We start from the raw sequence: 25,818 nt of genomic DNA on the forward strand, positions 1-25,818 counted from the left end.
TAACTTTTTGGCTAGGCTCTCATCAATTAAAAACTTAAGAATTAACTTGTGCTAAATCTTCACAAAAATCAAGATATTTTCTTTAAAACTTCCTCATCTTCATCATCAGATGACTTGCTTTGAAATCTCTTCCTGGATGTAGAGGCCTTTTTTCTACAACATTTCTCTTCCTGTAAAGTAAAATCAATTGTTGTGCATAAATACAAAGTGATCTTGTTATAATCTCTTCCTAGTTTTTTGTAATGTTTTAAAGTAAAAAAACTGCTTTTTTTAAATGCAGGAAGGAAAAGAGCTTCTTTTCCATCTTTGAAAAGGAGCATGTGTTCTTCTTCAACATGGTAAAGATTGCTATGAAATGCTTTCCACTTTGTTATTGCATTTTTCAAAATTTCTTTGTAAGGTGATTCATGTGACACATTCAGTGTCATTCCTTTTCCACGTTTAGTTTTTACGTTTTTTCTTTTTCATTGAATTCAAACAGATCAGTAAACACTTCTACAGTCTTGTCAGAGCTTTTCCCTTTTGTCCCTTCCCTTTTGAAACAGTAGATTTCCATTGAGACCCTTTAGTTGTTTGATAATCGTTTAATGTTTTTACTTATTTCTTTCTGTGAGTGGATGCACTGTTTAGCTCTTCATCTACAAAATATTCAGATTATAATTCATCAAAATGTAAAAACGATATCGGCTAGTTCAGCTATCATAAAAGCACCTGCTGATGTTGCTGTTTCCAAGAGCTTGTATCCTAATGTCCTGACCAATCTTAGAAATTTTCCACTCAAAATTCAAGTCTCATAAAATGTATAAATTGGCAATTTTAAAGGGCACAATTTGTAGTATTTATTAGTATGTATTTGTAGTATGTATTTGTCTTAAACAATTTTTTTCCTAAATTGAACCAGCACTTTAACGCTAAAATAGTAAGGTAGGATGTTATTAAATTACAGCGCATGTCACCAGGATTCATATAAATGACAAACTGAGCAATATCAAGCCTCAAAAGATTTGTATTGTTTTTATAAATGATAAAAATGAGCTTTCCATATTTATGTAGTGAGTTCGACTCTTTGGCGACAGTGAGTGCAATTTTAGGTCACAACATAAAATGACAAAATTACCATTAATTTATAGGTCAATGAATAATCTTTAAGATCATGCAAATTCATTCGTTTTCATAGCATTTTACACGAGATATTCGGGTTTTAATTAACGTAAAAGCAATAAACTCGCCCATTTGATTGTTTACAATTTTCATTTCAATGTATTTTGCGTAAAATTCATCCAAATTTCACCAAGTGAAGACTAAAAGAATTGCCATCTTAAGAGCTTTCTTTGAAGCCTATTAATGTGTTCACATGATGCATATTTAACCTTATATGGGTGCTATTGTTGGCATAGCGACAGAGGTATTATCGGTAATAATTAGAAAGCCGATTGGCAAGTTTTGGTTGTCCATATCTCTTGTTCTTTACATCATATAACTCTCAACCCACCGGGAATCGACTCAGCACATTTGTTTTCTCAAGATGAAGTATTCCTGTAGTTGGATAAAAAATTGTGAAAAGCTCAAAATTCATCTCTATAGAAAATTGAGTAAATTTTTTTATGGTTTCCTCTGTTTTGCCATATCTACAACATAAAACTTTAAAATTCCAACTAACTTGGGTAAGTGTTTCATTGCGTTATAATTATGCATGATGTTAAAGGCAGAAAAACAACGATTTTAACCATTATAAAACAATTCCAAGTAATAAAATTTATATCAATAGAAGGCACTAATTGCAGGCTATAAAATGTTGTGATTTGTTTTACAAAAACTTTAGCATTTAATGAGATATTTTTTATAAAACAATCACTTCCTGAAATATATGAGTTATATTAAACTTCAAAGTAAAAAATTATCTCAGTTCACCTGATTTTATCAGTGATTTTGTCTACATTAGATTGAGCTGAAAAACACAGAATGACAGGAACCACAAATTTAAAATAATCTTACATTCACATACTCATGCTATAATATTCAGAAGTTTAGTCTCATCAGTCAAATGGAAAAAGTTCAAATATGTCATCATAAAGCCACATACTTCTTGCTAGTAATGAAGTAATAAATTTCATACACAGAATGTCATTCGCATTCAGTTAAAAACATAATAGCATTATAACAATTGCACTGATGTTTATTGTACTTAGCACCCAATCTTCTGTCAAACTTAATCTCATCAATATTTTCTGTACAAGCTTACCTTTTCCACAAGTAAAGCAAACTTGCAATCGACTTGAGCATTTAACTGATTCAACCAATGACCACATTTACTGCAAAACATGATGGATGCCAAATGAAATACTCGTTTTTTGCCACGTTTTTTACATCAATAATTGTATCGTTACATGAAGTAATGTGTGTTCCTAAACGAAGCCACTGAGGGCATGTGGGGGCCTGATGATGAGTGATGAATTTGAATTTGGTGTAATGAATTTGAATTTGGTGTGAGGAATTTGAATTTGGTGAGTAAATTTGAATTTGGTATGATAAATTTAATGTTAGTGTAATGATTTGAAATTGACATTGCCTTTGTGGCCTACCTTACTTAAAAGTATACACAGATACACAGCTTTGCTGGCACTGGATAGTTAATTCTTAATTCTCCTTCAGATTACTATCTAAATCAACATGAACATTGTCTTTATATTCTTTCAAAAACTTTATTATTGTTTTGATGTGGGCAGGACCGGCTTTTGCCAGATCACTTTTGTCATCACAGTTGTATTTCCACTTAAAATAACATGAATTTTTCATTAATGGCTCTTGCAATATACATATCGATACAAGTTCTAATAAACGCTTTTTGTGTCTGTAGATTGAAAACATTATCCATTTTTATTTTTGCTATATGAAAATTGTATAAACTAAAATTCACATCACGCATTCTAGGTAAAAAAGAAACTGAAATAAGGACTCTGTATCCAATTTTTGTTTTTAGTTGTTTGTAAGCAAATTTATCAAATACAGTACCCATTTCAGCTGAAAAAGCATTTTTTATACTCAGGTGGTACTCATAAAATAGATCTTGTCGTTATATCATCCTTTCTTTTAAATAAAATCAATAAATAATACACAAATTTAAGCTCTTTTTGGCAGAAGTACTTACAGTTTTAACAAAACCTCCAAGAGCGACTGAATTTAGCTTATTAAGCAGTGACCTGGACTCATACGAAAAATAGTTGGAAGCCATAAATTAAAACTTCAAAAGTAAGTTTATTTAAGTTATTTTAGTTTATTTTTGTCTGTTTTATTCATAATTTTACTCACTGTGTTGCATGTTGAATAGTCACATCTATGACAAATTTTTCAAAAAAGTAATGATAAACACTTAGTACACAACCACAAAAATTGTTAATATTGTGTATTAGGAAAAACTGAGCAGCTGATGTTTCTTAATGCTCAAACTGAATAAGATGTCATCAGGTGGATTATATGACTATACCATATACTAATAAATTGTAGAAAAAGATTGTATGGAAGCGTTTGCAAGCTTATGTTGTTATTTGGCATTTGGCTGCCAGACTATCTGTGCTTTTATTCTATTTGGAAAATTATTGTCAGTCATTGTTGGATTCGTGAACGCTGAAGAATAAAGACTCACAGTTGTACTCAGACAGAGGATATAATTTACACTTATTATATATGGCAAGTCAAACCTGCCAAAAGTGTATTGAGATTTATATGTCGTATTAGAATTACTATAAATGTATTCAAGATTAATAAAATGGGAGTCAAAATTACTACAATGCCATGTGAGAACTATATTATTATTGTTGAGTTGTATAAGACGACATTTATATGACAAGATTTAATTGATGAGATTTATATGACAAACTTTATATGACGAGTTTTTTTCCTACATGAAGTATCGCGTTAAGAACATGTGTTTGTTTCAAAATTATGTGCAAAATTTTGGCAAGTTGTATTTGTATTAACAATTCTGTAAGCTCAAAAGTGAGAAATACATTTTGAAGAAATGCTGACACGAATTGCCACAGTGAATCAACTCATCATCCTAATCAAATGGCATCAACAGCTACAATGGAGAATGGCCTCCCAATTAGAAGAAATTCATCAACTGCTTTTCAATCAAGGCACTATTTTCCCACTAGTAGACCAGTTGTCAGAAACCAAAAAGGCAAACTTGTTGATCAACTGCTACTGATAATAGACAATTTTTGAGAGATTTGATCCTATTGAGTGGTCCCAAATACAACACAGTTCCATGGCAAGGAACTGTTGAAGGAAAATGGTCACATGATTTTAGGTTGTCGGTTATCAAAAGATTTGTCAGCCGCTGTTCTTGAAACTAATATATTGATCACCTTTGATGGAAAAATTCTAAGTGGTACAGATGTAGAACTGTTTACATCAGTCCATTCTACTCTGGTTGCACCAACATTAGCCCTGATGGTGTTATCCTCCACAGATGATATGCACAGAAACCAGTGTATGTATGACCAGTGTCCAGCTGCTTAACATTTTAAATGAAACAAAGGTTAGAGAATTAGATTGCTTTATGCTCGAGATGTAAATAGTGTTCTATTGACAACTGATATGTTTGTCAAGGGGGATCAAGTCATTGTACAGTAAAATGTAAAAGTATTTGTTTTAAATTCAAAAAACTTTTTTGTATCAATACCAACAGTCCTTCTCAGAACTTTTCTAACCTGGACGACCTTCATCCACAAACATGTAATTAAGTTTCATACATTCATACACGGTAACATTGCTTCAAATATATGATTGTTTGCTATAATGACATGAATATTTATTCTCTATTTATATTGGTTGCTCACCTCGATTTTTGATCATTAATTAGTTCAATCACTGAACATGAGATGTGTCGACAACATCAAGTGTTTGCATGAAGTGATTGATTTCATAATTGCCATCATTGCTTACAGGGTTGACTTCACTACATAGAACCTCCAGTTGTTTTTCCTTCAGCTGCAGTATGTTTTCTGGTAGCAGAACATAATTATCATCGAGGTCTGGAACTGGGCCATCTGAATCCAGACCGTATTCCTCGAAGTTAACAATAGGGAATTCATCTGCAACAGGAATCATGCTTGTATGCCTAAGTGTCATTGGGGTTTGGTGACCAGTAGTCCTTACTCCATAATTGTTTCATTGCTCCCTAAATTCCAAAAAGTGACGCATTTACACGAGGTTTGAAGACGAAGTGAAGGGCAAATAGATGATGCTCATTTAATGGATATAACAGGTTTCTGCTTTCCATGAATTTGAAGACACCAACGTATAGAGCAGAAAGAACCCTGTTTACTTCTGCCACAACCATTCTATCCTTTGGTTATGCAGCACAATTTGCCCGGCAATGAAATTTCCTCTATTCTCACTGCGACGTGATATCATTAGCCTGGCTACCTCAACCTTTTTGACACCTCGATCTCCACGAAACTTCGAAGGCAAACCGAATTCATCAATTCCTTTTATAAAAAGATCTGCAATTGTCTGAGCTCTGTTATCAGCACAACATTCTTGGTAAATGACTGCCCAACTAAACCTGTCAATACAACCATGGATAACAAATTGCCAAGATATAAGTTATGGTTTTAGTCAATATGCCAAAGATAATTTGGCAGGGGAACGCTATAAACTCTTCTACAAATCGCATACCTCCTTCACATATTTCTTCCAATAGAATTGATTCTCCGACGACTTTCTCTGATCCTTTCTCTTTGGACATAGATCTTTCGAGCCATTCAACTACTCCTTATATAACATTCCCCACTATACGGGCTAAGCTGTAATAAATCGCGAATAAATCCATAAAGATAATGTCGCAGTAATATATTCTAGCTTTTCTTCGATTTAGATTATGAAAAACTATATTCAAGTCCTTAATTCTGTTGCGTCATTGGTCTGGTCGCTATGGAGTAATGTGGCATTATATGTGAGAGTGTGTGAATCGGAAAATCAGTTGTGTAAAAACCTTCATATGGTCATTTACAAAAGCAAACCAGAAAAAAATTTAAATTACATTATTCAGAGGAAGTGTTGATTATGGATGAAGAAGGTACGGTGGCCCGTATCTGCAATTCACAAATTAATTTGTCAATGCACAAACATTGTCTTAAATTCAAAAACAATGTATTGATACAAAAATAATGTGCTGAATGCACAACAAATTTGCCACGATGCAAATCAAACTAAAAGTTATAAACAAATTGAATATTGCAATGCAAAATAAAACTGACCAAATGCACAAAACCAGTTATCGCAATGCAAAATCAAAGTTCAATAACAAAGCCTACCGGTCATATCTACAGGAGACTAGGAACAAGAAATTTTAACCGGGGGGTGACAATAAAAGGATTTTTGTTTATTGCCTTGTAAATTAAAATTAAATACCAACTACCACAAACTAAAATGCAGGAAAACGAAGAAGCTCCTAAAGGCGAAGACGATGTAATTAAGAACTATTTTACGCAAGGTTTTGCATATGAAAAAATCCTGCTTCTCTTAAGGCGATATCATGATATTGATATGTCTTTACGAACTTTACACACAAGACTTCGAGCGCTTGGTTTACGAAGAAAAAACATTGAGTTTGATTTGAACAGTGTTCGCCAGCGTATTCGGCAGGAACTTGATGGACCTGGAAATTCCAGTGGTTATCGTTCCATTACTCATACCTTGAAGCTAGAAGGGATGCAGGTTCCTCGCGAGACGGTCAGACTTTTGGTGAAAGAACTGGACCCAGAAGGGGTAAACTTAAGGAAGTCTGGCACTCTTCGTCGACGAATTTATCATTCTCCAGGGCCAAACTATGTTTGGCATGTAGATGGCTACAATAACCTCAAACCATACGGCTTTCCAGTGCATGGATGTATCTACGGATATAGTCGTAAGATACTGTGGTTGAAAGTATGCAGAACAAATAATGATCCTGCAGTAACAGGAAAGCATTTCTTAGACACTGTCACTAAGTATCAGGGTTGCCCAACTCTATTATGAACAGATAATGGCACTGAAAACGTTATCATGTCTGCAATGCAGGCATATTTAAGAAGTATGTGTGAAGATGAATTGGCTGGTGTTAAGGCACATAGATATGGCTCATCACCAGCATATCAGCGCATTGAGTCCTGGTGGTCATTCTTAAGAAAGCACAAAATTCATCCAAGAGGTAACTGGTGGATGAATTTTTTTAAAGATCTTGTTGTGACTGGTGTCTTGGACACATCTTCTGAGATGGAAAAGGAATGCTTGTGGTACAGTTTCTCTGATCTTTTGCAAGAAGATTTCAACTCTGTTATGCGACACTGGAACTCTCACTACATATGAAAGTCCAAGATTTGACACAGTTGAAGGACGGCCAGATGAACTATTTTTTCTGCCCGAGTGTACACAGGCATTTGATCACCTCAAGCCAGTTTCTGATGAACAACTTCAAGAAATGATTCAATATTGTAATGAATATGAAGAAGACAGTATTATTCAGGAATACTTCCAAACTATTGGAGAACAATTAGGTTTATTGAAACCAGAAAATTGGAGGCAGGCATTGGCTAGATATCATAGCTTGTGCAAGATTGCTCAGGGACAAGTTTCAGTTAAAAATACATAAAAGTGCTCAAGGTTTATTCAGTCAACAAATTTTTCAAAAACTGTAAAAAGTGTAATATACACAACAAGCATGACAGTGCCCATAATGAGAACACAATTACTTGCTTAATCAATGTTGAATGTTTTACTAATCACATACCATAAAGTAATATTAAAGTAATATTTCAGTTGCACCAATTTTATTATAGTTTTGAAAAAATGGCTCCATTCATCAATGCAATCAAGAGATAGTGCAAGAGCTTGCCCTTTTGTGTGTGTTCATTTACATAAATATTAAGCGTGTTAGAGCATGTCTGTGCACTTGGAATCATTTTCTTGTCATCATGAACAAAAACAATTGAAGGTTTTGGTTCAAAGCCAGTTGAAGGGACATTTGCTGCACCAGTTGTAAACATTAACATGTGGCTTGGTGTTACCGATGGAATATACTTTTTTTCGTCTTCAGTCAGCTCAATTTCTTCATCAGCCAATTCTTGCAATAATGTACCTCCTAATTAAAAAAAAGAAACAATTCTTTCTTGACTAAAACCTTCAGTGTCATACAAAAACACATCATGGAGTCAACAAGTAATTAACTTATTACATAATGGCAGTGGTTCATGAGTCAAAATAGATTAGGAAACACAGAATATATATATGTATATTACTGAAGCATGAGAATTATGGCAGTATTAAAATAAGGGAAAACATGTTTTAACCTTCTGCGGCCTTTAGAAATGAAATAAATTTTGCCATCACTATTTCCTCTGATTGCCTCCTTATATTTCCAATTGGTGCTAAATTTGGTTTTAAAATTTTAAGCAGCTTTTTCACATCCAGTTTATCATCTGGGTCATACATGAAAACGTGTTGTGCCATGCCTTTATGTGCTCTAAGTAGTTCCAACACCTACACAAAAAATTTTTTACCACAAAGATATTGGTGACTTTTATCTTAGATGATAAACAACTCATTACTCAGCACTGACATTGTAATATTTCAACCCATCAAGCAGCTGATCAAACATCGGCTTGCATTTGATCACAACAAAGTATTCTATGACTTCTTTCACAAAAAGGTCTTTATTCTCTAGTTTAAGAGATGATGGTAGGCCATCAATTTCAACACGCCAGTCTGAACATTCTGCAAAGGCATTGTTTACATCTTGTTGGGTGTCTGCTTCTTGCAACTGAAAATACATAAAACAGGCATAAAAATTTTTCCCATAGCAAATTCACTATTTAAATATTTAGGAAATGCAGGCTTAACAATTTTCCGTAAAACATGGCAAACATTAGGTAAAAAAGTTTGAAAACATTTCAGCAGTGTTGGGAAAATTAGCTTGAAAAGACAAAGATTTGCAAGAAAGAAGTCAAGATAAAAGACCACAAACATATAAAAAGTTTGCAGTACTGAAATGAATACTTAGAACTATGATATTTAAATATGATACAACTTACCTTTTTAAGAGAATTCCTTACAGTTATTTCAACTTTGGTTCTATGTTTCCACCTTCAATATATTTGCAAACTGTACTTGAAAGAACACGAGGCAGTTCACCACCTTGAAGAATCATTGTGGCAAACATGCGTCCAACAATTTCAAAGTTTCTATTTTGAAAAGCCATAACATTACATCTGATAACATTGCCAACCGACGTACCTGTTACCGGTATGAAATAGAAAATAAATGCATCTTTAGATGTCACATGATTTTCACATTGACCTACAATAGCCTTACCTAAAAAACATTTGCTGTCTTTGATGATTGATTTGATAAGTAGGTGAAAAAGCTCTCTCCGAGGACCACCATTATCAATCGCATCCTCTTCCTCTTCAGTTTGAATAGCAGCAAATGTGACATTCAGTGTGCCTTTTTGTTTCAAAAAGCCTTTTCGCCTGAAATATGGTTCTGTTGTACCCCAAATATTCAGCCTACTGATTACAATTTTCCGAAGCTCTCCTTTAACTTCAGCCTTGGCATGTTCTATTATGTGGTGCATGAGAGTTTTGTGATCTAAGTTTTGTTTTTCTTCATTAGAATTTTCAACATGCTGACCACTATCTGAACATTCCTGCTGATCTGAGCTTTTTCTTATGGCCTCCTTAACAGCTTTGTTCTTATCAAAACCCATTGGCCTGAATAAAAAGCACATTGATACATGTAAAATAAAAACTTTAGCTTAATCAATACAATACTACTTACATAAAATCTTCCACAGAAAATGACTGAATTACGTCATGGTCATCTTCAATTTGAACAGCACCTAGTTGGACATCTGAAGGCTGTAAGCCTTCATTATTTTCATCATATACCAAATATTCGTCATCTACCTCATATTCACTTTGAAAATATTCCGATATTGGAAGCTCACTGCCACTACTTTCCTTCAATGGACCCACTGGACAAAGATACAAAGTAATTCGAGAATATGCTTTGCCTAGATCATCTTTATATTTACACATCGTAAACGTTTCTGAACTGCCTGGAATAGTATTGGCCAATTTACCATCTGGATATACCAAAACATATCCACGATCACGAGAAAACTTACGGTCTTAATCTTCCCATTTCTTCAAAGCAGCCTGCCGCAACTCATCATAATTCATAGCTTTTCCAACTTTTACTGGAAACGTCTTTCCAAAAACTCTTTTGGGCTCCTCTCCCTCGTACTCCATCAGCCCGATATTAATTAAAACGTCGTCCTTAACGTTTTTAGATAAACGGGATTTTTTTAATTTCGGCTCGAAGTGCGAACGTCTCTCGGTTTCCTTTACCTTCATGAATGTTGACAAACTTGGCAGAGAAGCAAACGAACCACCAGAAGGCGAAGTTGTAGAACTGGGACACGAAGAAGCCGAGTCATTGTTAACCGAAGTATTAACTTGCAAATTACGAATCATTGTATCACTAGTGCTGTTCCTCTTTCTACCACAACACGGACAGAATATAAAGGAAGCCTGCAAACTGTATCCACAACCAGCGCAAAACATTTCGTTTAACTAAAGTTCACTTATTTTGTCTTATAACTATACTTCAAATGTGTTAAAACACGAGCGAATTACCAGTGGCAAACACCATGTGGTAAACAGTGTCTCTTCTTACAATATTACCCCCCGGTTAAAATTTCTTGTTCCTAGTCTCCTGTAGATATGACCAGTAGGCTTTAGATAAAATTTCTGATGAAAGAAGGATAGATTGGTTAAATGTCAAACCAGTTATTGATTTATTTGGTTCTTGACTTAATCATAAAGTGAAACCATTCAGTGCTTATCAGCCGGATCCTGAAGCTTTTACAATTTCGTGGAAACCATATTTATTTTATGCTTTCCCTCCATTTAGTTCTACAAAAGATTCGCAAGGAGAGCACTGGATTGATTGTTGTTCCACGGTGGCCTGCACAACCTTGATGGCCATATATAATGCATATGCTAATTCTGCCAAACACTGGTCCATCAAACCACACTTGATTCATCCTCTTTACCCGAAACTAAACCCTTGTGAAAATGACATTGCAAATGTTTTGTCGTACAGTCTTGGCATGTACTCGCTTTCATTGATTAGTTTGTTCATTGTATGTGGACAAGAATTCTGAGGAAGTCAACAAATGTCAGTTCTCATTGTTCAAGGCAGGAAAATGTTCAGATGAGCAACTACCACCAACTTGTGACAGTTTGCTTTAACATATTCGTCGGTCAAACTCCCAAGCGGCAATTTGGCGTTCCTGTTTACATCTACAAATGACGTGGCAAACAATTGAGGGGAAATTGCAAATCGCGTGGATGACCATTCCCCCAGTGCCGGATTTCCTACTTGATAATGTTCATTGTGGATATAAGACTGGCTGCAACTCACAACGTTGTTCGTGTAATAAAGCAGGAGTGAAGTGGACAGATGCATGCTCGTGTACTGCATGCGCGAATGTCGATATTGATGACGACAATGATGTTGAGGAAGAGGAGTTTTTAGACGATGACATGGACGATGAATTCAAGGCAGACCTTTAGAAAAAGCGCGCACTTGTCACCGCCCTTGAATGACGACTAGCGTTGGCTTGTGCTGTTATGTTGGCGTAATGCCTTTAATCTGTGCGCAGCTTCAGACTACTCTGTCAACTGTATCAAGGGTAGCATATGAAAAAAATACCAGAAGCTCACCACCTGAAGAATGAATTCCATTTTTTTCTGTTTTTTTTAACCATGCAATAAACTTTCCCAGTAATGAAAGGCATATGAAATAGCTAGAATGTCTACAAGTCTAAAAATTGAAAGAAAATCGTCCCTATCCTTACTTGCTAGCAGTCGCAACTGTGTGACAATGCACCTTTAGAAAACGGGCGCCTTGTCTTGCACAATACTCTCATGACTTTCAAAATATTATCTTCGCGAAAATTGCTTAAATCCAACCTAATGCACATGTCAAATATTTATTTTTTTATGAATCTTACTCAAGTTGTCAATTTAACCGAGTGGAATAGCTCTTTTATAGGTCTGGCACGAGCACAGAAAATATAAATTACATGAAGTTTCCCAGGAATAATGGCAGATTCCGGAATTGTAATGAGCTACAAATTTTAAAATTTCAATGTAATGTAGCAATAAAACTGCAGCTTTTTGCAGAGGACAAGAAGTAAAATTGTATTAAGCATGTAGAAGGCGTACTATCTTGAACTTTTCACGACCTTTCTTGAGGTTTCCAACCGGAATGAAAGAAAATCGGCCTCAGATCACGGACTAATATTACTACCTGGAATTACGATCCTACCTTCTAATTTTTGCCAACAATCTGGAGACAGTATTTCCTAATATAATGGTCGCATTAAAAATTTATCTATGTTTGATTATCTCAAACTGTTCTGGAGAAAGGTCATTCTCAAATCTTCAGTTTCTTAAAACCGAAATTATAGCTGGCATGGGTCAGGAGCTATTGAACAACCTCGCACTCATCAGCATGGAGTCCACACGTTTTATCACTAATAAACGGTTTTCCGACCCAGATGAGGACATTTTAAAAAAAACGACACAAAACTCGAAATAAAGGCAAAAATATTGATTTAAAATGCAAATAACTTGTTTTGAATAGAGCCTACGCGACTGTTTCTTTACATGATGTTACAACATGTACTTGATACCAGACCACATTGGGAAATAAATGTAGTGAAAATCTGGACTTTTAAACTGTAATTTGCAAAGAAAGCTTTGATCTCAATTCATTTATTTTTTTTACATTTGTAGTTTTCAAGAACTGTTCTTTCAAACTATACAAAAATCGAATGTTTTTATACACTTTAAAATTGGAAGATATTATAAGCCCATAACTTTATATTTGGGCACTCAGTTTGACTTTGATCTGAATTAAAGCATAACTCATATCTCAAATGAATCTGGTGAATCAACTAATCAAGAAAATGACCAGCACTTCCAAGTGCATACAGAATCAGTTTCAGAAGATAATGCATCCACAATTTGCAAGACAAAGGCAAATGTAGTTTAATCTGCTAAATGTATTTGTAATGATGAAGAAATAACTAGGCAGTTGCAACTGCAATGGAATAGAGAAAATGAGTTAGCTTCAACATTCAAGTCTCCTGATTCAGAAAATTCAAAAATCATTATGAATGCAAAAACTTCCTTAATATATGATAAGCAAGATGTCATAAATGCTCTCTCTTCAAAAGAGAATAATAGTGACCAGTTTCATATAACTACACAAAGAAAGGCAGATATCTCAAGAATTTTTTTACTTTGGCAGCGTCAATCAAAGAAAAATTTACCAACCAATAGAATAATAGTAAATTACTGTGGAGAAGCAGGAGTAGATTCTGAAGCCATTGCAAAAGAATTCCTTACAGATACAGTTGCAAACAAATCAGCAAAACTGTTTGAGAATGGTGTTCATATTAACTTCACATTTCATGTCCAAAATGGAGACTTTCACACAAGTGTTGATATAGCTGCTCCATCTCTTGCACAAGGTTGGCCACCACCATGTTTCTTGGAAGAATGTGCCTATAATTGCATCTTTGTGGAAATTGATTTGACAGAAGTTGATGATAAATATCTAACCAAAAAAGAAACAGAAAAACTTTATGAGATTAGACATGATTATACTAAACACCGTGATTTCATTTTGGATAATGGGATGCACTGGAGTTGTTGAGGGAAGTCGTGTTGAAGATTTTATAAATTTCCTATAAGTAATGTTTGTTAGCAATAGCATTCAAAGTGAGCCTTAGAACACACTGCACTAGACAATCTTCAAGATGTATTAATCTCTCTAGAAGACACATAAGTATTGTGGTATTCAAAAGCAGTTACCTAGAAATGTGATGGACAAGAGAATGACAAAAACTCAGAAGAATTATTTGAATTGCCAGAAATGTCTGTAAAAGGTGTTATGGGATGGCTCAATGGCCAAAGACATAAACATATTTTACCTAAAGACAAAAATTCGATTACTCTAAATTTTGACCATGATTGCCTTGTAAGAAATCCACACCACACAATGTGCTTTCCCTTGGATGGAGCTTATGGGAGAGAGCTTACCATATCAGTTGTACATATGTGCAAGCCAGAGAAGTTTTGTTATATTTTGTTAAATTTTTTAATAACTGTTTTACATGAATTTTCATAGGCTGGAGAAGTTAACTTAAAATTAGAGCTTCTCATGAAACTGATTTTTTCACTTATGTTAAAGACTTGTTATCAATATAACAAGAACAAGCTTAGTAAATCAGCTAAAATTTGTCATGCTATAAATTAAAATCTATGCTCTTTTCAAAACACATTTTTTCATAAACGTGTTCATCAAGTAACAGACATACAACTGAGAGCAAATTATGATATCAAGAAAATTTATTATTTATCAATTACAGAGTTGATTTATACTTCAGTTTACAGCTACTGTCAATAAAATCAAAAAGATGCTGAAAAGAGGTCTCTTTGTCTCCGTATAAATTAACATCAGTACTACCCAGGTTGCATTTAACAGATTTTCGAAGTACAACTTCCGATATTGAAAGGTCCTAGGTAGTTTATAAATTTGAAGGCTTCTGATATACCATGCCAGACATGTTCTCACTTGATTACACACTGTGCAAGATCAGCAAAAAGGAACCATCGATCTTCCTCAGTCATCATTTCTAAACAATTTTCATGATATGTCCAAGGGTCAGGTTGACTTCCATCATTTGAGATCTTCGTAACTTTTGAATCTTTTTACTGAGAAATTCCACCACAATCAAATAATGTCACAGTGATCAATCTCTTCTAGTTTTACTGTGTCTGCATGCATTTGATCAAACAGGTGTGCCATATTTCTTTATTTTCAATCGCCAGTCAATAAACCAAAGCACAACAGCAGCAGTCAAAGTAAAAAGCATTTCCGAAAACGACCTTCAACTATATACTCATTCAACTTTCTGATGTTTTATTGCATGAAACAACAATTTACATTTTCACATATTATCCAGAACTTCCGGTTTTACTCTTTAGCTAATACAGTCTAGGCACCCTTTGATCATTGAAGTACTAAAAATTGATGATACAATTTACAATGTTCCTTAATTTTCAAAACTTAAATGTTTACATATATGTATCATTGCACCAAAAAAAGCTAAATAAAATTCATTTGGAGATTTTTCATGTTTCAGCTGTATGCATGAGCATTTGTGCACACATCCCGGTGGAGACGCTCCACTCTTACATTATGAACAGATCTTCCTGTGAGTACACTGCCACGATTTGTTCCTCTGTGTTGAAGCATGTACCTGGCTACATGTACATTCTCCATGCCATGGTCAGTTCTTATTTTTTTGGCAAACCATGTGCGGATACCCACGTTGAAATAAAGAATAGACCGTTGAAGCTAAATTATTGTTTTGACAAGATAGATATATAATTAGCCTGCTGAAACCATCTATACATGCATTTACAACCATTCTCCAACGAATGAGTTTGTGATTGCCATCCAGATGCCACAAATAGTTGGGATATGGCACGCTGTATTTTCTTCTATAGATGGCTACATGGCCACGTAGTGCTGTACCAATCGGATCTAATTTTCTTAGACAATTCCGCACTCCACCTTTGAATTCTCAACCCTCTACATCTAAGGGCCCCAAGTAAACGAGTTTGTCCTATGTTAGGTGTGAGGAGGCGTATGCTCTCTACAATTTTACAAAGATCAGCGTCAGATATATTGGAGAAGTTCTGTTCTAACACAGTGAAATTCTGTCTTTTTCTTCGTAAGGTACGATCAGAAACACGAAGAATCTGAGCAATTTTTGTCCAGGTAAAATGCTTCGACCTTAAGAACAGCACCTGTTCTTCATTAATATCATAGCGGGGCCGACCTTCACCACACGTCGTAGAGGAAACTAGGACACTTGAAGGCTGTACAAACGATTTGGCATTTTGAAGTTGGTTATTTTCTTCGTCAATATACTGTTTTAACGCAAAAAAAGTTTGAAGAAGTTGAAAAATTAGCTCCCATAGAAAATGTGTTGGATTCAAACCATTGAGTAAAACTACCAGAGTATCACATGCTTCGTCCATTTTCACTGACAAGTTTTCAAGAGCATCAAAGGAAGCAGAGCGGTTGTCAGTAAGTGGCCCTTCCTCATACACATTTTGTATTTGAGAAAGAATACCCTTCAAAATATCTAAAAAACTCGAGAAGTTATTCCTTTCTGCCATATTTCCTCCTTAGATTATGCAATGTTTGAGTTTCACCCCACGATTTTCAGGTGTGTTGCGGGTAGACTATGAATTTTAATTAGCATGAATTTTTGAACTTAGCATGAATTTTTGAATTTAGCATGAATTTTTGAACTTAGCATGAATTTATTTGAACTTAGCATGAATATTTTCAGTTAGCATTAACATTTGCAATATAGCAGTTTTGTCCGCTTCGACGCCCCATACTGGTTGGCCCAACGGAAAAAGTTGTACAAACAGTCAACACACAGAGGGTGTCTCAGTACATCGTTTCCCCATGAATGACAAGGAGAGGCTGAGTAAATGGACAAAATTTGTTAGGAGACATAGGCCAAAATTCGTTCCTCAGCAGTACTCTGTGCTATGTTCAATGCATTTCGCAGATTCTGCATTCACCGTGAATGCAACAGTTGCAAAATCGCTAAAAATGAGACGACAATTGCGCTCTGATGCTGTTCCAACCATAGACTCTGTAAAAGGCATTTCAATCCAAGGTGATAAGGGCAATCGCGACCGCAGAGTACTAAGTACAAAATTATACAAGTTAAATTACACAAGTTTGTATGCACAACCTGGAAATGCATGTAAATGTGTCTTATTATCTTCAACAGGTGTTGCGTGAAGTAACACGAAATGTAAAAGATGTTGAACCCGCTGTTAAACATACTGATGATGAAGGGAATTGTGACGAGTGTAACACGACAGAAAGAGTTGATAGTGAACCAGTTAGAGAGGATTCACCAGAACCGCTGCCAAAACAAGAGCAAGTTGAAATGTGCAGTAGATGCGGCATACTTGCCAAAAAAGTTACAAAACTACAAAAGAAACTCAGTTGGTTAAAAAAATCAAAAAAAAGGCTGAGCGACAGTTTAATCATGGTACGTATTTACTTCTTGAAATAGGTGGTAAATAAATGTATTGAGAATAAGGTGCTTTGTATAAAATTTATTTATTTTTTTTTTGAAATAACAGGTTCTTTACGAAATAGTCAGAACTTGACCCGTTGGTGTAAATACATTTTATACAACGTTTGTCAAAGACCATTGGAAATTTACGCACTGTTACCTATTCTACGTTTTAGGAAAGTGATGATTCCGATACTGAAAGTGACAGTTCTCAATCCAGTAATGAGCCAAATGAATTTTTTAATATCGGCGATGTCCAGGAGGTACGATCTGAAATTGGTGATCCTTCAGCGGTTCAGAAGTTTCTTCAAGATAGTGGACTACAAATTCCAATATTTATTAGCGATCGTCACAAAGGGATTGCAAAGTGGATTCAAACATCTGAGAAGGAAACCCAGCACTTCAATGATTTGTGGCATGTTTGCCAAGGACTTTCCAAAACAATATTAAAGGCTAGTAAAGAAAAAGGCTGTGAGTTGCTGGTGTTTTGGATTAAAGGTATCCGCAACCACTTATATTGGTCGGCTATGTCTACTAAGATGGGATATGGAGATATGATTGTGGAAAAATGGAAATCCATTGCTAGGCACATTACAAAGAAGCATGAAAACAATCCAGATGAGTTGTTTCCTAAGTGTGCTCATGGAGAGCTAGATGAACGTCTATGGCTTCAAGTTGGTATGAGCATGCACACATTTAGGCAGCAAGACAGAATTGAGATTGTTAAAATGGCTAAAATGTTATTTAGCACTTTTCAGATGGGATTGTATTCTTTTTAAGGAACTAAATCATATCAGCGACTTTCCTCCATTCTGTTGAAAAAATCTGTTCTCAAAGATGTTAAAAAACTATCTTCAGAAGCACAAACTAGTTGTCTCGAAGGTTTTCATTCAACAGTAAATGGCTGGCATCCAAAGATGACCCACTTTTCTTGGCTTGGTACATATTGCAGGTAACTTGTAATCACTGTTCTCTATCTGCCAAGGCTTTTTTACTTGTTCCTAGTCAAGAAAAAAAATTACATAGTAAATGGTTTGTTCTGTTTAGGCACGTACTGGCAGTACTTCATTTCAATGAAAACCTTCACAGACAGCCAAAAAAAACAAAAAATGGAACACCATATTATTCTGTGACACCCAAAATTTAAATCAGGGGATGAAGTAGTAAGAACTGTTTCTTCAGTACCATCATATTGTAAGTTTAGCATGTATGCATTGGTACTCTTGACTTACACATCTAACCACTTGTCATTTCTCCAGACTATGTTAATGAAATCAAAAATGTCATGGCTCTTAGTTGTGACAAATCCATGGACAACGTATTTAGGAAGTATAAGGAAAAAGTTCCAGAAGCCTTAAACAAAACGTTCTCGGATCGAATTTCCAAAACTGAGGCAATCCAACGGCATTTGGATAGGAAACAACTATCTTCAACACCATTGTTTCCCACATGTAAGTTGTTCATGCTACCATGTATAATAGGTATGGCTAGTGCATTCTAAAAGTAAACACATTAAATTGTTATTTATAGATCAACAGCAAGATGTACTGCAAGCAAAAGGTTTAGACAAAGAAAAACAAGCTGCTTCAACAGGTCCTTCAGATCAAAAAAAACGCGCTTATGCAAAAATTGTGGACAGCCAATGAAAGGACATCCAAAAAGTCATTGTCCACAAGAATTACTTGACAAATATTCTTAGCAGGCCAACTTTAAAGTTAGTTATAAAATAATATACTATGCTACAAAAAATGTTTCCTACTTCTATCAGTTTCTTTCCTGTGCTGACTTGTAGCCAGCATGTTCTTGGCCTAGGGGATTTCGTAATGGAAATCGTTTTCGGATGTCTGTGTAGATACATGCAGGTAATGGTCTAGAATTTTCCCAACCAAGGCATCCACACAGCCATCGAATGACCCAACGGTATGCAACTGCTCTCAAGTATCTTTGAGAAATTCAAAATAGTAATTTCTATTTGATTATTTATTTTGACTTCACACAACAAAATTGTGAAGCATCACAGCACAATAATGAACCACATAAAGGTAAAAAGTAGAGATACATGGCAAGATATTAATCATTCGTTACAAAACAAAATTAGAAATCAAAAATGTACTAACTCATTTTCATGTATTCTACGACGCTTGTATGACCTTCCATCTTGGTCTCTTAGAAGTGAGCCAACATTCTTCAAGACTGTAGCATGTGTCATAATCGTGTACTCTTCGTGAAGAGTAACACAGCTAATTTTTTCAATGCTACCATCGAATACCAGTTTATGTAAAGTAGGCCCAACCTATTGACAACAACGGTATTCAATGGCATCTGTCAGCAGTTGAGTACGACCCAAGCTACATGCACACCTATAAAAAAGTGATTTGTTATCATATTTATGCACCACGACATAAGGACAAAATAACATGTTTAATTCATGGTTTAATTTCTTCTAGAGTTCTAATAACATTTATCAACTTACCACTTATCTAACTGAACGGTTCCTTTGAACCTCGCTTCCAATGTTCGAGGTTCTAAGCCATCTGCGTCTTCTTCGACCGACACAAAATTCTCTCCGACTGCGTTCGCAAGAGGTTCATTTTCGTAAGGATTTACAACTGAATTAGCCACAATTGTATCCTCATCGCCGGAATTCGAAAGTAAATTTTCATTTGCCATATCTGAGTTTTCAGTATCCGAACTGCGTTCGCTTTCACTGCTTGAAGAACTCATATTTTATTGTGTATATGTGTTAAAAATCTAACAAAATACTAGTAAATCAATGCTCATACTTCGACTTCCGTCCTTTTAATTACGTCACATCCGTATAGTATTTCAGTAGTAAAAATTCGCACGCGTAACCCAACTGAGCAAAAATTTATTGATGATCCCGTGATTCAATATGCATAAAAATTATACCAAAGTGATCACGAAAGATAGAACTATTTGATTATAGAAAAAAATCGATACCCAAAATTTCACTTCAGTAGCACTTTAACATTCAAATATTAAAGCACAAGATAATAAAATACTCTTTTACAGTGTGTAGGCATGGAAATGTAAATTCACACAAGAGTCATAAAGTAGTTTTGTTCAAATATAATAGTTATATATTTTAAAGAAAAAAACTGATAAGGAAGAATGTAGTTGAACTTTCTAGATTTTAAAGAAACAACTAAATGAAAGCAGACAAAATGTTTTTACTTAAATGGTTAATGAGAGTCAATGAAACAAAACTTTAACATAAATACTTTCAACACACATCAACAGGTCTTTAGGTGTTGATTTTTATATGTTCTACAAAAACATTAAATCAAGAGGAAAACATATCTGAAGATGAACTGCCATCCAAGTGCGGGTCTTGTGTACATGAGACACCTGTTTTTCCTGTCTGGCTTTGTAAAGCAGCATTACATTGTGATACTTGAAAAGCAGGATTTATAAAACCATTTGAATAGTTCAATGCTGGTGGCATGTAATGTGACATTTGTTGATGCTGATTAGGCTGGTTCATTATTTGTCTCAACATTGAAAATCCATCTGCAATGGATCCTGTTAATTGCTGCATGTTGACTTGAAGCTTCTTCATGTGTATAGCATGCATCTTATCCATGGTTTCAATTTTCTCAATCAACTTTTTCTTAATTTGAATTTCATCTTGGGCAATATGTAGCAGTTGTGACTCAGCTGACAGCTTCCGTTTGAGTTTTTCTTGTTTATAGCCTTTCAGTTTAGAATCCAAAAAACTTCTTTTATCTATTACACTGGCAGCAGGCTGAGCAACAGAATCTTCATGAGAGCTATCATTATCTGATTCTCGTGACTCACTGATTTCAGTAGAATAATCATGTATTTCTCTTGTCAAGTCTACACTTTCCATTCCACTTATTATTGTCTTGGTAGCAGGTGAACCACCCCATATATGTTCGCACAGCTCAAAAAATAGCATAACAACCCTGCCATGGCCGCTTTTCTTACCGGAGTCTATCGCCTGTCTGTATTTTGAACGGATATTCTTCATCTTTGTCGTTACAATAGCCTTTGTTATTTCTACTGTTTCGTGAGGAAAATCTTTGCCATTCTCTTCAGCTTTATCTTTACAAGGATATTGCTCTTGAAATAAATTCAATATGTCAGAGTATTTTGATTGCACTGATTGCCAGTCGACGTTTTCGCCTGCTTTAGACGTTTTGTAATTGTTAATAACATTTAATAATAGTTCTGTTTCATCATTTTCCCCCTTTTCTACCAAATTTCGACATGATAGCACAATCTTTGTAATCTTGCACGCGCTTTTTTTATGTTTACAATAGACAGAATCGATGTCGCAATTGAATTCGTGTGGACGGAAATACTTTAGTGCGGTTTTACAGTTCAGTATGCGGTTTCAAATGTATCCAGATTCGTGCGGACGTGGCCTATGTCTAGTTGAAACGTATTTGAACCTGTAAAGACAAAAAATATATACTTTAAATAGAAGCAACACATTGCATAAACAAAAGCTGCCTTTAAAAATACTTTCCTTACACTCGATGAAATTGCTTTCTCAATATTTTTTGATAAAAGTGGCACCAATATTCTTGCAAACCAAAGGTATCATTATATTGTACCAAAAAATTAAAAAACATGCTTTGTTGACTTCCGGAATATATTTGCTGTTGATTGATGTGAAATACAGTACATCAACTGGAAAGGTGCTTTGTTGAGAAAATAGCTGATTTTTTTTTTTTATATTACAACAATGACCTTCAATATCAAAACGAAATCGCAAGGCATCCCTACAACCTAAAACACGAGTTGGAGTTTGTTTTTGTCTATATTAAAGCCGAATATAGTGACGTTGATGAAAAATTTGTATTATGTAATTATGATATGGAGTAAAGGTTCGAGGGGACATGTTTGCGCTATTGGACATAAAATACTTCAGTTCATGATGGAGAGATGCGCATATGCTTTTGGATAAAGACGTAAACAAAGTAACCACTAAAGCATCTTGTCAATTTCTACAGTTATTTTGCATATAAAAGGAAAAATACTGCTGTTTGTATGTATATTCAACAATACAAAAGACAGACTTGATCTATCTATTATATATATAAATATATAATAAAATATATTTTATTATGAACTTGGCCTATCAAGGCAATCTATCTAAGCTCAAATATTTGAATAGGTTATCTTATTTCTTGCTCCAAATATTGTGCAAGAATGGGTTAATAAGACAAATATATAAACAAGTGTAATATGAAAATAAGATGAGAAACCATCCCATCCCCATCAAGATCCAAAAGTGCTTACATTGAGAAATAATAGCTTTCATTGAGATATAGTAACTTTATTTGATATGTGAATATTTGATTGGTGCATGATTATTTTTCAACTGATCCTATAATCTATTATTTGATGTTGTAAATTGATTGAACAGTCCACTATTTCTGAGTATGTGACCGTTTCAAAAAACATTATGTTGCTTATGTTTTGCTTTTGCAACAATCTTGTTTATCTTAAAAAATTTACTTTTATAATAGACATATATGTATGCGGCTTATATGAATGTATATTATCAACTTTTTGAAAGTAAATACAGCTGTTTGAATGTAACTCAACATTACAGAAGACAGCATTAGTTTATTAAGTACATTTTTTTATTTATACTCTTGGCCTATCAAGCAAAGCAATCTAAGCTAATCTTCTTTCTTGCTTCGTCTATTGTACAAGAATTTGTAGATAAGAAAAATTTATAGACAAGTGTAATGAAAATGAAATGAAGAAGCTATCGAGATATAATAGTACTTGCTTATATTGAAGAAATATTTGCTCACAGGGACAAAAACGTGACTAGTAAACCTTCAATAATGTAAATTTGAATAGTCCACCATGTGTTAATGTTTTGTATAAGATGTGTTGGTTATATCATACTTGGGAACAATCTTGTATGTCTGAGAAAATTATTGATAATTATGATAATTATTTAAACATGCAGCTTCATGTTCAATAATGAATGGGTTTCATTTAATGAATATAAAATTTATATGAGATGAAAATTGGCCATTATGTTCTAGACAGAGGGGTTTCAAAATTATTTGAAGTAGGAGGCTGAGACAAAAAAGTAGCCGGCCATAACTGTGACAGTCTTGAGTCTAAAAACTCATGGTCGAGTATACTTGTGAGTATGGATATTTTCAAATTCAATTCGAAATTTACTCAAATATTAGTTTACACAAACACTAAAGATGTTAACTGAATTGCATGGACGAACTGCCTGCTTATAAAAATTTAATGAAATGATGGTCATTAGTTGTCAGTGGAGTACAAATAACCATGCTTAACCATTGTGTACTTTGATTGTTACTTTTAAATTAAAGAGAGAGAGGGGTTTCATAAATATTAATATAATATTCTAACCTATATTTATTTGAATAAATAGAATCTGAATGCAGTTTAAACATGTAAATGATGCAAATCAACTGACTAAAAATTAATTATCATGATCATCATCTAGCTGTTGTAACTGTAACAATAAGTAACACAACAATGGAGAGTTTGCATGTGACGTCAAAGCGGCCATGTTGGGGGAGTACATCAAAGTGCCGATGCTAAACAGAGCATGAAACTAGAAGAAATCTTTTCACTATATGGGATTTTCCTCCAACTTGGTGAATGATGTAAACACTCTATTTTCCCCATTATTAAAAATGGGTATGAAGCAACGAATAAAGTCCTCACAGCTCAACCAAATCACTGTCACCATCACTTTCACTATCACTGAAAGAATCCCTTTCTCTTTAGGGAAGATTGAGGGAAGCAACTACGAAGTCAATTTTATTTTTTGGATCACCATTTACGTTGCTGCAAGTACATGTTACTGGTTCGTTGTCAATGTTACTGACAAGTGTATCTTTGGGCTCCTCCACCAAATTTATGTTGTTTTCTTGAACAAAAGCTGCAGAGATATCAGTAGGTATTTTACTTATGACAAGTTCCTTCTTCACGTTTACCAATTTTTTATGTTGGGTAACCATTTCTTTACAGCAGTTTCGATAAAGGATCCACACTCATCAATTTCTGGACCATTAATTGACACTTGCATCCAGGGGCGGATCCTGCAATTTTCGTGACTGATGCACCATTGCGAGCGCCAAAGGCGCACCAGCTTTGAAGAGGGGTCTGAGAGGATGCCCCCCCGGGAAATTTTATATGTTAGACCCTCTGAAATGCGATTTCCGGTGTTTTGAGAACAGAATTTAAAAAAGTTGCCTTTCCTTAGTTTAAAGTAAATGGTTTGAACCCGGGAATACCGTTACATGTTTGCAAATGTAGATCGTCATTTGACTCTGAAGATGCCTACCGCTAAGGTTGTCGAAACGTCAGTCAACAACAACAAAAACAGTCCTTCTCAGGACTATACCAACCTGGACGATCTATATTTACAAACATGTAATTTACTTAGTTTGTAAACTTTTCGCAAATTTCAATGATATAAAATCTAAAATTCCACTTACCCTTAAACATTTTCATCACTAATTATCAAGTTTCATACCTTCTCCAAAACTTACAATCAGGAAGGTATCATTCCAATCCACGAGTGATTTTGAAAAGGTAGAAGCATGGCATATTTTTTGTCGTGAAACGCAAAGAAACCTTTTATATATCAAATGAAGCACACAAGTTTTTGACCATTAATCACACTTGATACCACTCGTCCATCAGCAATGAAGTCGTATTCTACGTTTTCATCGCCATTTTCCAGCTCATCTCCCACAACTCTAGCTCTGCATGAACAGCGCGAAAGTTTGGCATATCGTCTTTGTAGGCAGTTAGGAATTTCATGAACTCGTTCTTCCAGTTAACACCTTCACAATGCATGAAATGGTGAGGGATAACATAAAAGTTATTGTAAAGATTACACATTTCCTTTGGAAAACGAGATCGAATTTCTTCAATGACATGGTCAAGAAGAGGAATAGCGAGTTTGACTCTTTAATAATCGCGTGGTGTTGTAACTTTAGTTTTCTCTGTTCGTTTGCCTGTTGCATATCCGAGGCATGGACTCAGGATTGACGAGCTTTACTTAATGAGCTAGCTGAAGAGCAGTGTCATAAAAGATGTCGTGGTAGTGGCAGCAGAACTGGTTGCATCTTTGAACTCATTGTTGCTACCACCAAACTGCATGTAATCCAATGCTTTGTAAATCACAGCATATGCATCCAGAAAACCGTCAAGAGAAATTATTCGCTCTACCCAAGGAGTTGTGGATGGCGACTTCAACTTTTTGAATTTCAAGCCATATTCCATCATTTTTTTGCTAAGGTACCGTGAACGTTATGGAGACCTCCTGAAGAAGGACGTTATCTGTTGAGCTTGACCCAACATGTTTTTTACTGGCAAAAGTGAGCAAGCTTTGGCAACAAACAAGTTTAGCCAATGACTGGAACAATGAACATATAGTGCCTTCGGATTCTTCTCAAGTATACGACTATATACGCCCTTTCCTAAACTGGACACTGCACTAGCTCCATCGTATCCCTGACCTCTACAATTTATAACAGGGAGCCCAACGTTGTTTAATGTCTGTTCCGTATTTTGGGCCG

General features: G+C 34.9%; 3 protein-coding genes and 1 long non-coding RNA gene across 4 annotated transcripts; all 4 read right to left on the reverse strand.

The window, feature by feature from the left end:
* Window positions 1-7,622: 7,622 nt before the first annotated feature.
* LOC124457478 (G2/M phase-specific E3 ubiquitin-protein ligase-like) lies at window positions 7,623-8,886 on the reverse strand. The gene is made up of 3 exons (XM_047007717.1): window positions 8,603-8,886; window positions 8,334-8,523; window positions 7,623-8,125 (listed from the first exon to the last, which is right to left on the reverse strand). The coding sequence occupies exons 1-3, from the start codon at window positions 8,813-8,815 to the stop codon at window positions 7,818-7,820; spliced, it is 711 nt and encodes a 236-aa protein (XP_046863673.1). The 5' UTR covers window positions 8,816-8,886; the 3' UTR covers window positions 7,623-7,817.
* Window positions 8,887-9,097: 211 nt separating this feature from the next.
* LOC124456958 lies at window positions 9,098-10,686 on the reverse strand. The gene is made up of 2 exons (XM_047007260.1): window positions 9,820-10,686; window positions 9,098-9,752 (listed from the first exon to the last, which is right to left on the reverse strand). Exons 1-2 carry the CDS (start codon window positions 10,077-10,079, stop codon window positions 9,098-9,100), a joined length of 915 nt encoding a protein of 304 aa, XP_046863216.1. The 5' UTR covers window positions 10,080-10,686.
* Window positions 10,687-18,056: 7,370 nt separating this feature from the next.
* On the reverse strand, window positions 18,057-18,435 carry LOC124457480. The gene is made up of 2 exons (XR_006952621.1): window positions 18,373-18,435; window positions 18,057-18,237 (listed from the first exon to the last, which is right to left on the reverse strand). It is a non-coding gene; the product is annotated as an uncharacterized LOC124457480 (long non-coding RNA).
* Window positions 18,436-19,356: 921 nt separating this feature from the next.
* LOC124457479 lies at window positions 19,357-20,050 on the reverse strand. The gene is made up of 2 exons (XM_047007718.1): window positions 19,710-20,050; window positions 19,357-19,596 (listed from the first exon to the last, which is right to left on the reverse strand). The coding sequence occupies exons 1-2, from the start codon at window positions 19,958-19,960 to the stop codon at window positions 19,530-19,532; spliced, it is 318 nt and encodes a 105-aa protein (XP_046863674.1). The 5' UTR covers window positions 19,961-20,050; the 3' UTR covers window positions 19,357-19,529.
* Between the last annotated feature and the right edge of the window lie 5,768 nt (window positions 20,051-25,818).

Source organism: Xenia sp. Carnegie-2017, unplaced genomic scaffold (genome assembly GCF_021976095.1).
Source record: "Xenia sp. Carnegie-2017 unplaced genomic scaffold, XeniaSp_v1 HiC_scaffold_6, whole genome shotgun sequence".
NCBI classification, from domain to species: Eukaryota; Metazoa; Cnidaria; class Anthozoa; order Malacalcyonacea; family Xeniidae; genus Xenia; species Xenia sp. Carnegie-2017.

Bases quoted from the DNA above. Each gene is read 5' to 3' on its own strand.
- LOC124456958 (XM_047007260.1), bottom strand. From the start codon at position 10,079: ATGTGTAAATATAAAGATGATCTAGGCAAAGCATATTCTCGAATTACT. The intron at 9,753-9,819 runs GTAAGTAGTATT...CTTTTTATTCAG, and splicing joins TTTTCTGTGGAAGATTTTAT to GCCAATGGGTTTTGATAAGA.
- LOC124457479 (XM_047007718.1), bottom strand. From the start codon at position 19,960: ATGAGTTCTTCAAGCAGTGAAAGCGAACGCAGTTCGGATACTGAAAAC. The intron at 19,597-19,709 runs GTAAGTTGATAA...ACTTTTTTATAG, and splicing joins ACCGTTCAGTTAGATAAGTG to GTGTGCATGTAGCTTGGGTC.
- LOC124457478 (XM_047007717.1), bottom strand. From the start codon at position 8,815: ATGTATTTTCAGTTGCAAGAAGCAGACACCCAACAAGATGTAAACAAT. The intron at 8,524-8,602 runs GTCAGTGCTGAG...TTTTTTGTGTAG, and splicing joins ATGGGTTGAAATATTACAAT to GTGTTGGAACTACTTAGAGC. The intron at 8,126-8,333 runs GTTAAAACATGT...TTTTTTAATTAG, and splicing joins ATTTCTAAAGGCCGCAGAAG to GAGGTACATTATTGCAAGAA.